This window comes from Bacillus rossius, chromosome 10, assembly GCF_032445375.1.
Source record: "Bacillus rossius redtenbacheri isolate Brsri chromosome 10, Brsri_v3, whole genome shotgun sequence".
In the NCBI taxonomy this organism is placed as follows: Eukaryota; Metazoa; Arthropoda; class Insecta; order Phasmatodea; family Bacillidae; genus Bacillus; species Bacillus rossius.
The window spans coordinates 50,251,341-50,264,226 of record NC_086337.1 but is presented as its reverse complement, the minus strand read 5'-3'; the positions used below and the strand labels follow the sequence as shown (position 1 = coordinate 50,264,226).

Below are 12,886 nucleotides of genomic sequence, written 5' to 3'. Positions count from 1 at the left end.
AAATTTTTTGTGTACTTTTACAAAAGATTTTTTTGTAACTAGTTGTCACGAAATAGTTTGTAAAACTACAAGAAAGATAGTGTAACATTGTACAACACATGGCTATGGTTATGTTTGCATATATAAAAAAGTTTTCCGAGATAATACTGAGTATTTATTACGAAAATCGGCGAATAATTTTATAATTTTATCGATGTAACATTTGAGTATACCTTTTTTTAACCATAGAATATAATTTTTTTTTAAATTTTATCATGCTTATTAATGTGCGTAGTTAATACTGAAAAGTTATTCTCAGGAATTCTCAGGAATAGGTTGCGGCAGTTCGAGAGTTTTAGGTGTATAGGCACGCACACATGACAGAATTGAATTTAATCAAACATAAAAGAAGGATAGAGTGAGAGAGATAGAGAGACATAAAGAGAGGAAGATTGTGATTGATAAAGATGTATAGAGAAATTACTGTAGAGGGAGATCGAGACAAAGAAAATAAGATAGAGTGAGATAATGATATAGAAATAAATATAAAGGGATGTATAGAGAGATTAAAAGAAATATAAATAGAGTGAGATGGAGAGGTGTATATATTTATAGAGGGACATATATAAAGATACATATAAAGATGATTTCTATATGTGTACCTAATTTTAATAAATTTAAAAAAATATATTATTGAGACATTTCAAAGCATGTCTCGCATTAGCTAATTTCCTCTTAAAACAAATCAGTTCATTCAAACAAACATTATTTTAGTTTTTCATCACATATTGTACAACCGAGTGGCATGCAAATAGTTAAGATTACCAATGTCTTTGTTTCAGTCATGCCGATTCCCATTTTGAACTTAGGCTCAAACCTCAATCCAGACGACATCGAAGAAGGCGACGATGTCTACTTTGAGTGCAAGGTTCATGCTAACCCATGGGCCTACAAGATTGTCTGGAAACACAATGTAAGTCTGACAGAGACAAATAACATGCATGCTAGCTACTGTTTGGCAAAACTTTATCACTGGAACATTCCTTAAATTTCCCGTATGCCATGTAAAAACAAATTAGCTATCACTTCACCTAATCCCTCATAGATAGGGACTGGAAAAATTCGCGGGTTCAATAGCCTTCAGGATAGACTGCACATTCCCCTGTACACTTGGGAAAATGACGCCAGTTCATTGGCTGCCGACTTTTAACTCGTCTCAGCTGGTTTTGCTGTAATTCGATCCTTCTTTGGGGGTTTATAACTGGTTGAGATTCGTACAGATTAACAGTAAGCCAATAGCAAAATCATCTAAAAAGGTATATGTATTTTACTTCTAGCCTATCGCCGAATGAATCCTCGAATTTTTCCGGCCTCTACTCATAGAACGTTCTGCACTGCAGAATGACATGAATAAATTGACAAAGAATATATTTAAAATTGAATCAAAATGTATAGTAATTATGTATATTTAGCCGACCAATATTCAATAGGTCGTTTTGAAAACGAACCTGAACCATTTCGGGAAGTGTTACCTTATTAAAATTTAGGTATCTTCTATTGTAAGCTACTTACAGCCAACCAGCAATGTCCATGAAGATCTTTCAAAACATAATTTTTTAAAAAATTGGTGAAATCACTCGCCTCCCACCGAGACGAAACATTTTAGATTCACTGGCGGGGACATACCCCGAATTATTCGCAACAGTAAAAAAAAGTGTCGGAAGTTGCCGTGAACCCAAGATTCCTCAGGGATCTACCGTTACTCCGAACAATTCAATCCAAAAAAATTTTCACTCCGTCTCCCTAATCGCAAGAGTGTTGCATGTGAATGTAGTGTCACGTGTCAGGGAAAGTGCATTGTTTGCACACATAGGAACAAAACCTTAGACAAACTTCCATATAGAGCATAGAAATACAGTAAATAGATAAACTACACACATATGAGATTAATCTCAATGAAATAAAGCTTACTTCCAGGTGAATACGTGATACACTACAATAATAATAACCAAGGCAACTGGCATACTCAGTATCATTGCACAACTTTCACCCACTAATTTGTGTGTCCTTACATATTTCCATTGGCTACGCAGTAAAACTCTCTAGGAATCTATAAATATAGCATTCAAATTCAGTTTAAGAAAGACACAAAAACAATGCACCAAGTACTTGTGCAGGAAGAAAACATTCCAACGCGCAATAAATTGTCGGGCATAGCGCATCAACGAGGAGTTTAGACCCGATGCTTGCAACTACGAGACATTTTTTTCGGAGTAAGTTGGCGGCACGAACGTGTGTTTAGAATGCGCAGTGTCTCAAACAGAGCAGGAAAAAAAAAATATTTAAAAAAATAGCGCAACAAACAAGGATCAGTTGTTATCGCAACCTCAAAGCGGCGATGTTGGGCGAATCACGACCGAGAGAGAAGTCGTGTCGGGCGTTGTACATTTTCGATCTCTCCTTCCACTGCTTTTATTCCTTCTTTTTTTTTGTTCTATGCTGCGTCCGGGTCGATTTAAACGACGCGAACAGGGCGACCTCTCGCTATCGAAAACGGAACGTGACGTTTCTCCCCTTGTCGTACAGTTCGCCATTCCTAGGCGAGGCGGGCGTCAGTCAGGCGCTGGTTGGAGGGATTCGGCGGCGAAAAAAAAAAAACAAGGGAACGACGTTTTATCAGTTCTTTTTTTTTTACCCTGCTTCACACCGTACATCTCGGGCTTTCGCTTGTCGTATCGCACTCTGGAGGCTTACCACAACCAAAGCTTAACGCAACAAGTATTGTGGAAATGAAGCAAAAATACTTTTATTGGTAGACCTCGCGGTTTTTGGAGTTGCCAATAATAATTTATTCTTCGGTAACAATCAACTTGAAATTACATTCAAACTTTAAAATTATAGCTTGACAATAACGATAATTATATTAAAGTAGATCACATTTTATATTGGCCAAAAAATGGTATAATTTAATTTAAGAAATTCTTGACAACTAGATTATTTATATATATTCTAAAAATTTAATTTTTCAGTCCAAAAACTAAATGAATACAACGAATATTTAATTGACATCAATCTGAAGCGTTAATTTTTTTCTTCTTTTTTTTGGCTATCCGGACTTGAACTTCAAATTACATTAAGTTTGTAGTTCACATGTAGCAGATAATGATTAAAAATAAACCCAAAGCTTCTTTGATTCAAACTATATTTTAATAAAATTTGTGTCTTTTTTTTATCCTAGCTAAACTGTCATCTTAAAATATTTTTATAAGTCACCAAATGGGATGTTAATATTAACGGTTTATTTAAAATAAATTAGACTTTTTCTATGGTTCTTATATTTGGTTTCATTTTAAGAAGTACACATAAAAACTCCGAGGCAAAAAATTTAGACAGGTAACATAATATTTAAAATAATTAAAATTTGTGTTCAAACATTACAGCTAATGTGAAATAAGCAAAGCAAAAAAATTGGTTTTTTACATTTAATTTTTTGTACTTTTAAATACGACACAACATGGCTTAAATGTTCAATACTATCATAGCAAGTGCAAAAATTTGTTCGCAGCGTGAAACGAAGCCTATGCAGTTTCTTGTTACATATCGGACGTGGCGAAATGAGATTCTGGACAACTAATGGACCAGGCCGGTTTGACGTTTTTTTGCTGCTGATTTTAGTGTAGGAACGGAACGTGGGAGAGGAGCGAGGGGCTGGATGGGCGGCTAGAAGTTATTCACACACAACTTAGAAACACAATACTTATTACAATCATTACTTACAATTCTTGAAAAATATCTACATAACTCAGAACTAATAAGTAATAACGATCAATACTTAGAAACACATAACGCACACCACTTACAAATTATAACTAATAAGTCATAACTTAGAAACGCGCAACTTAGAAACATACAAAGTAGAACCACATAACTTACAATCTGATAACCGAGAAACACACAAATAAGACCTGTCATAACTTAGACAATTCTGTCTTGTGAATTTATAAATTTTGTGTTTTAAGCAGTGTTGTTTGTAAGCAGTGTTGTTTCTAAGCTGTGTGTTTCTAGTTGTATGTTTCTAAGCTGTGTGTTTCTAAGTTGTTTTTAAGTTAAGTGTTTCTAAATTAAGCTTTTCTAAGTTATGACAGCAACCCGGATATAAACACCACAGATGCATCTCCCGGGCCAGCGGCGCAGGGTTTAGTTCTGAGCATAACTTTCAGGAAGGGTTAAGGCTTTTTGGGTCTCGCAGCGGCGACCAGCTCTGGCTTCAATAAAACACGAGCTGAAGAGGGTTCGAGGGTGAGGTACGGCAAGGCTGGGGAGGAGGGGTATTGCCGCTGGAACACCGCCTTTATTACGTGTTTTGCGCGCCGGGCCCGGGCAACAAGCGAGATTTCGCAAAACAGTGGAGTGAAGCGTGGGAAGGACGAGGAGGGGGGGGTGTTTTTACCCTCGTCCCGAGCGTTATTGGAGCGAACCCCTTCTTGCCCCTCCCTCCGGCGTGATTGATGGTGCGCGGGGCTGGTCAAACGAGGGGGAGGGGGTGGGTAGAAGGGGGGTTGAAAAGGGCGCCTCTTGACGTGGATTTCGACGAAGCGCAGTACTTCACGGCGTCACTTAGCGCCACTCCGTCTGGGAGGTGCTGACGATGTGACGAGCCGTCGCCGCGTTAAACGATTCTGCAGTGGTTTAACTTAGCCCCCCTCCCCACCCCCCTACACACACACGTTGAGCTCAAATTTTGTAAGCGAGGACATTCAGTGCGGCTTAGTGTGGAATCTTGGTTACAAGTGATATAAATTAAGAGTCGAATTTGGCTGGACGTAAAATAGCCCAAAACTATATACTAGAATCTCTAACAGTTTGAAAATCCCCTTTCTGACTTGTACTTAGATTCATGACCTTTGGCCCTCAATCCAAGAGTTCTATAAAAAAAAAGCCACGAAATCTGGGAGAAACAGATAATCGTGGAAGCTTTTCATTCTAATTTAAATTCCTAATAACGTTTGTTACTACAATTATAAAAGAACTAAAATAATATTTTTTTTTAAGTTAAAACTTTTTATCATTTTAAACTTTTAACCGTTAGACTGTAGCCAGTATAAATTATTTATCTAATATTTATATGTGATATTCGAAAAGCTTACGCCAATTTTATACCATAAATTTGGTTGTCTAGCTGTTTGAAAACATTGGGTTTTACATTTATGTCTTTGATGCTACCGTGGAGAAAGTTTAGGTTAGTTTTTAAAATTATTGTAAAGACGTGCCAGAATCTTCGTGCTAGCATATGGTCTCAATTACGCCTTAATGGCGTTTAGCTTCCATGCCAGACTTTATTGCCCACTTGTGGGAAGCAGAGACACAGAAAGAGATTGGAGTTCGTAAATTTCCAGATAAGAAACCTAGAGTAACTGTGAGATATGGCTTTTGAGACCTAGAGTCCAAACAAGATAAGAACTTGTGGCTCTTAATTGTCTCATAAATGTCGAGACAATTTCTTAGAAGACCGTACGGTTTAAATTTCGGCAAATGTAATATCGTCTAGATGCATGTGAAAAGCTTGAAATCTTGCTTAACACATATTTCAAAACCAGATTTCTATCATCCACAGGAATGCTCTAAAATTTTAATTCAGGAAATGTCTTAAAAATTTTATTTCATGAAATTCAGCTACCATGTGTGCTAAATCTTTTCTAACGAATATTTCGATTATTCCAAGGGCTTAGAACTTCTACATTAACGATTAAAAATCTTAAAATAAAATTATTTAAATATTTTTAAAACACCGAACATTATTTCATTTGTAAGCTCGGGGCTTAAGTTCACGGCAACAATTTTGAAAAAAAAATTTTTATGTAACAGTTTTTTTGTAAAGCAAAAGCAATTGTTAATTTTTAATACATTTAATGCCACTTAAACAGAGAATTCATTAGAGATTGAAACAATCAATAATACCAAATTATGATAATGGGAAAATAATCGATCTTAGTTTAGAAACTAAGTAGAGTAGTTATGATATTTCAGTTTTCATTGATGGTTACTAAAAAAAATTGAGAAAAATTCCCGGGTACTTATTCAACTGTATGGCATAGGCATAATTGTTTCTAACATATTGTTATATGTTAAAATATCAATGTCTATTTTATATTATTCATGAGGGCTTTATGTTTACGGAGAGTTTATTAAATGGCCAAGAGTTTGCATTAAGGGTTTTTATTTAATATGTATTTTTACAAGTAAAAATAGATCAAAGGTTTCATATTAACGAGTTATAAGTAGAGACCGGAAAAATTCGCGGGTTCGATGACCTCCAGCATAGACTCCAATATCCTCTACACACTCGGGCAAATGCCAACTGTTCATTGGCTGCTGACTTGTGAGTCGTCTCGACTGGGTGGCCTGTGATTCGACACTTCTATGAGTGAGGGTCTCTAATTGGCCCTCAGTCCTCCCAATTAACAGTGGACCAATGGCAGAAGCAGCACTAAGGTGTAATTATTAGAATTTTAGCATAACACGAAATGAACCCGCGAATTTTTTCAGGTCTCCAGTTATATGTCTAAAGTGCGAGGGGAGCGTCAATGACATAGATTACTTCGTACCTACGTCATGTCTGTACCGCGGTATGGCCGCACTAATCGTCCGACCTCGCAGGCAGCTGATAAAAGGACATCGACCGACACGATCGCAACGTCTCGCTCCTGGGTTCAACCTCTGGCCGCGGTCATCTCACTGGGCGGTTTCCTCCCGCCCGTCCTGGTAGGCCTTGCCGGCCCTTTTTGGCCCCGCTCTCGTCACCACGACGAGGAGAAAGGTGAAGACCATTCTCCCCTCCCCCAAGAAAAAAGACACCTTCGAGGGTGTGGCTATGGGGGGACGCACCACAACGCCGAAATACCACAACGCCAAAAACCATAACGCCGAATGCCAAATTGACTACAACGCCGACAGCTAGAAAACTGCTGTGCACCACAACGCCGAAATACATTAACGCTGAAAAATTTCATTGCAGGACTGCCACAAAGGTTAGATTAGGTAAGGTTAGCACACAAAATCATTCAGTTGTTTTTCATTTTGCTCCTGTGCCCCCCCCCCCCCCCCCTCCACGCAGCAACATAGTTCGCCGTTGTGGTACACAGCAGGTTTCTAGCTGTCGGCGTTGCGGTCAATTTGGCATTCGGCGTTATTGTACGTTCGGCGTTTTGGTATTTCGGCGTTGTGGTAACGACCCGCGGCTATGTCGTCTTTGAAACCTCGGGTCCACGGCTGTGTTTGATAATCCTCGTTCCTACCCCTCTTCCTCCCCCCTAACGCAACGGCGTCCGGCCAAGCGACGAAGCGCTGTCCTTCTATAGTTCGCGCCGACGCCGCCGTTGACGATGACGCCGCAGAGGCGTCTTGCTCGTGCGTGCGTGGTGTTCGTACGCCGTAACAACATCACTGGTTTTTTACGTGTTTTTTTTGCTCTCGACAAAAAATTAGGATCAGTAAAAAAAAATTGGTTGTCTGTAAAGTCGGTTTATGGACGATAGTTTAACGTGACAACGTCATAACAAAAAAATGTTGAAATGATTCCATACTTTAATGAATAAAATTGAATCATTTTTATTGAATTATCACTATTTTGTATGGATGCAAATAAGGAGTGAAATGAAATCTACAATTTAATTTACTTTTATTTGCACTCATTAATTCAAATAGGTTTATTACTTTAACGAAGAGGTTATTTTAACTATAACATTTATACATGTTTGCTATTTAACTTCTTCCAATATGTGTTATTCTGGTAAGGATAGGACGATGATAGGAAAAGTATGAAACGAATGGGAGTGTTTCAAGTTTAATGTGCCTCGAAAAAGTCAAATCGATGGTCGTTCCAATCGAGTGGAAGAGAGATAGATGCGGCGCAAGCGTACAATGAGCGTAACGGGACAATGAGCGTAACGGTACAATGTGCGTAACGGTACAATGAGTCATCCTTTATCGTGCGTGCAGCCGGCATTCATCGATTTATTATACGTTGTCACGTCAAAAGTTTAAGTTTCATTTACGAAAATAATGTCGTTCAGCCGCAATTTTAAAGACGTATGCCAGCTGGGAATTCATTTCAGATCGTCAGTCCAATGGAGAGGTTTCGAACTTATTTTGTTGGTGACGGACCTGCAGCAGGAGTTTGTGGGTGGAAATCAGACCCACCCCGTGTGTTGCGGAGCGAGTCCCTGGAAAGTTGAGGTGTTTCCGAGGCGAGGGATAAATCACGCGCGCCACGTGCTTCGGACGCGGCGGGACTTCGCGTCCGGTCGCAAGAACAGTTCTTTCGAGCAACCGGAAACAACATGGCCACCCGAGCCACTTCCGCGTCGTCGGCGAGACAGCCACTTTGCCTGATAACTACAGACCGGAAAAATTCGCGAATTCATTTCGCGATAGGATAGAGTCCAAATACTTTTGACATTACTTTGCTTCAGTGATTGGGCCACAGTTTATCTGATGGACTCTGGGCCAATGAAAAATCTTTAACAGAAGAATTAGCGAATCACGATCTCGTTCCAGTCAACAGGTGTTACGAGTCGGTAACCAATCAGCAGATGTAATTTGCACGAGTGCATTGAGGATCATGGAGTCTATCCGTTAGGGATTTGAACTAGGGGCAGGCATTTTTCGCGAAAAATACGTGAACGTCTACCAGAATGCAACAAGATATACCCGCACCAGCGGTTTCTTCCTTGTGATCGGCGGCCGTCTGCGAGAGAAGTACGTCGCCTTGTTTTACCGAGCCACTCAGGACGCGTTTGATTATTCCGCTCTGACTTCACGTGATTGGTGTTGTCACAATCGGCATGCACCTGAAAGAAACCCACCCAATCACGGAACACAAGCGGTGCTACATTGTTTTGAATTTCAGCTGGTCTCGGAATCTTTTCGCAAAATATGCATGCCCCTACTGATATCTTCAACATGAACAAGCCAAACAAATTTTAAACTTCAGTAAAACAAGTAAAAAATTAGTAGCTCAGCTTCTGGGTTGTAGCCGTGTCCTTGGCGAATAATTCGCCGACGTTTCCGGGTCGACATTGCAGTCGCCATCATCACGGAACATTCACCTACTGAGTTACCTGCAGTAGGTAACTGCTCCCTGATGATGGCGACTGCAATGTCGACCGAAACGGCGGTGAATTATTCGACAAGGACACGGCTACAACCCAGAAGCCAAGCTACTTCAGACAATGGCCGTGAAGGCCTGCGAACATTATTAGTGAAAAAATAAACTTGAATCGATAATGGTTTTTAAAATAAGATATGTTTCACTCTCTCGTGGAAAAAAAAAATTACAGCCGCGTCGCAAATATTGATGGTATGTTAACCAGCCTTTATGCGATATATTTTAATTCACTGTAAAAAAAGACTCATGTACAGTAGATGTCTTATAACTTACCGATATCCTTGGTCACTATCGCCATCATTTCTCAACTTAAGTTTCCAAGAATATAGCCAACCTCGTGAGCAGCATCTTTAAACATGTTTTCGAATTTTAAAAAATTAATTTTTTTAATGTACAAAAGTAAAAATTTCACGATAAGGATTCTTCTTTCCAACTTCGGAGTAGTAAAATATTATTTTTAATAATTAATATGCATTTTTAGAAGTAATTTTTTATGTACAAAATATCCGTGTATTAGATAGTTTTTCCCCCTACAATTTGCAACTACCACGCTATGAAATTTAGTATAATTTAACATATCTGGGCACAGAATTAAGGATGAGGTGTTGAAGTTGCTGCGGGGGGTGGAGGGGGGTACAGGAGCAAAATGAAAAACAACTGAAGAATTTGTGTGCTAACCTTACCTAACCTTGGTGGCAGTCCTGCAATGACATTTTTCGGCGTTAATGTATTTCGGCGTTGTGGTACACAGCAGTTTTCTAGCTGTCGGCGTTGTAGTGAATTAATTTGGCATTCGGCGTTATGGTTTTTGGCGTTATTGTACGTTCGGCGTTGTGGTGCGTCCCCGTCCGTAGCTTTTTGCATCGGCGAGTCAGCCGAGCTGTGCGCGTGGGTCGACCGCTTCCCCCCCCCCCCCCCCCCCAGCCCACGCACCACCACGGCAGCTGGTATCGATCTATCGCCAATCGCAGACGCGTTCTCTCGACGCCTCTGTCAAATCGCGGATACTTTTTCACTTTGCCGGTGTGTAAATCCCTCCCGCACCACACACTTTTTTTTTATTTCTAAACCATTCACATCCCCAATCGTGCCGTCACACTGCCAGCGGAGTTCCCAGCTAAGCCGACGATAAACCTGCCCGTCGGACCTAAGCTACTCATTTTGAAAAGAAGAGGAGAGAGAAAAAAAAACAATCTGGCTCATAAATACGACAGCCCGATCGTTTATCTTATCCGAGAGTATTCCTTCCAGCAGGCGGGGATGGTGCCATTACGACGAGCTTGACAGTAACATACTGAACAGATCGAAATGATTTTCCTGTTACTAACGGCACTTAAAATGGGCAGCCAACCTGAAAACCGCAGTTTTATTTACGCCTGCTTTCGGTGCAAAGTTTTTCGGTGGTTGTTCACTGAATTTCTCAAAATGACCAGCGTCAAAATTGGGTCATTATGGTTGGCGTGAAATGAATGAAAAAAATTTAACAAGTGCCAAAATTCACGGGTTCTATTTCCGGATAAGACGGAAAAAATTTCTTCCCCGTTCCGCGACTGGGTTTTGTATTGTCTCTTTAGCTTTGTGCTGCAGAAGGCAACAGCGAGCCACCACAGTATCATTTCGCGTAGCAGTGAGGTAACACCGCGCATCGCAATTTTTCAGAAATGGCGGTCAGTTCTGATTTGTGCTGCCATCTATTACCGGTTCCGAAAATCAGCAGTAATGTAAAGAGATGCCTTTTTTTTTTTTTGCATTTTCTGAGTGCTATCGCAAGTGGAAGTAATTAATATTGTTATTTTTTTTTCGAAATTTATTACTTTGTATTCCTTGAAGTTGAGTGAAAACAATTAATATAGATATTTTTTTCAGTTGCTTATAGTTTTACTGTATACAGATGGCATCATTCACATCCTAAATGTGTTTAACTGCTATTATTAAAAAAAAATAGTTTAATACTTTTCTAAATTATTTTTGCTGTGTAATACCACGCCGAGTGTGTACACTCCAATTTTCAAATTCAGAAAGTGCGACGGTAATCCGGGAATATCGAGGGAATTAAGAAATTCCGTTTGAAAATTCACTACTTCACTTTGGTTTATCACTAAGTCAATTGATTTGTACGACACTGTTTCACCTGAGATTCTGTTTAGAATAATGATGATCACATCGTGTACGTCGACATTATAGCCGCTAGAATGGTTCTTCCACCTATAATCATATGTGATTTCGATAACTTATTTCGATGCTTTTGAAAACCTTGTGAACTCTTCTTCTTTTGATTTTACGATATTACAAAAATTAGATGGGAAGGTAATTTTTTGTGTTTCTGGATTTGTAGGTACAGTGCCGTTAGCTAACTCGAGTAATTGTCTTTGAAAATATGTCAGCTGTTGGATTGGTTTGAAGCTAAACTAAAATGTTTGTTAAATGCATTTTTTTACTATGCTCCTTAAAGTTAAATATTTCAAACAAGCATTGAATTCATCAACTGGTGTAACTGGATGCATTTGCCTGAAGTAACCGGATAGTAACACAAATGCTTCAATATATATAACAAATTTTGTTGACACGATAACTGTCGCAATATTTCAGAAACCACTTCCAAACTTATACATAAAATCTAGTAGAGGAAAATCTTGGTCGAGTTCGTTAGTGGGCAATATCCGACCAAAGGCCTAGAAATTGGCAAAATGTTAAAAAAAAAAATGAAAAAAATTGGGTTAACTCCCATAATTAAGGAAATATCGCATCTGTTTGAACGTATTATAACTCTAGGAGTAATAATCAAATCTTTTGTCTGAATAAAATTTTTGATATCACGACCAACCATGCATGGGGTAGAAAAAACAATGGTTGGAGGACAAAAAAAAATCATAACTCCTTTCGTTGGTCCTACATCAAATTCATACGAACTATGTTTAATATTATCATTTTTATCTAAAACGTTTGTCTGAAACAATTTTTGATTCAACCAACCATTGCTACAAAGGGTGTATAAAGAGGGGTTAATTATAATTGGGATGGTAATATTATTTTCATAGCATTTAAATGTTTACAAAATACTTTTAAAATGAATGCCCGTGGATCTATGAAGTAAGTTAGCTCTTTCGTGAACAGGTTCTTAGGAAATTTTTCAATAAAATACCTCACCAATACAAACTATTTCTATTTACGTTTGATAAAGAGGACTTATTCTGGACAAAGAAATGTCTACAGCAATCACTTTTTTTTAAATCACACGTTTGCATATATATTTTTTTAATACGCGAGTGATGTGAGTGGCGTAGCTGCTAAGAAAAATTACGCGAAAACAAAAAAGCTACGAAACTCGCTAAACCTTTCTGAAGTTGGGTCACGCCTGCGTACCCCTGAAATTCCAGCCACCAAACCAACCCTAACATTCCTTTCCCGGTGCTGAATTTGTTCGGCGGATGAAGGCCCGCGCGTGTACGGATTCCCCCTGCCATCGGAAATCGGGCGTAAAAGCCTTGACTCGGGTCGCGCTGCCAAAGAGAACAACGGAGTCCGCGGGTTGGTGTTTGCGCGCCGCGCCGGCCAATCACAGGAGCGGCCAGGCTGTGCGAGCAGCGGTCCGGGGTTTATCGCGGCGCGCGGCCGCGGATTAGAGGCTGTCCCCCGCCTCCCCTCCCCCTCCCGTCCTCATCACTGACCCCCCCCCCCCTCTACCAACCCCCCCCCCCCCCCAACCCGTGGTGCGACAAGCGTCCTGCAGTGTCCAGCCTC

The 12,886-nt window shown here is 39.6% G+C and overlaps 1 protein-coding gene across 1 annotated transcript in view; it reads left to right on the top strand.

Moving 5' to 3' along the window:
• The window catches only part of LOC134536344 (nephrin-like), a 680,062-nt gene that overhangs the window by 578,763 nt on the left and 88,413 nt on the right, over positions 1–12,886 (top strand). Inside the window, exon 8 of the mRNA XM_063376096.1 lies at positions 822–952. Within this exon, the coding sequence (XP_063232166.1) occupies positions 822–952 (131 nt within the window). The remainder of the gene's footprint in view (positions 1–821; positions 953–12,886) is intronic.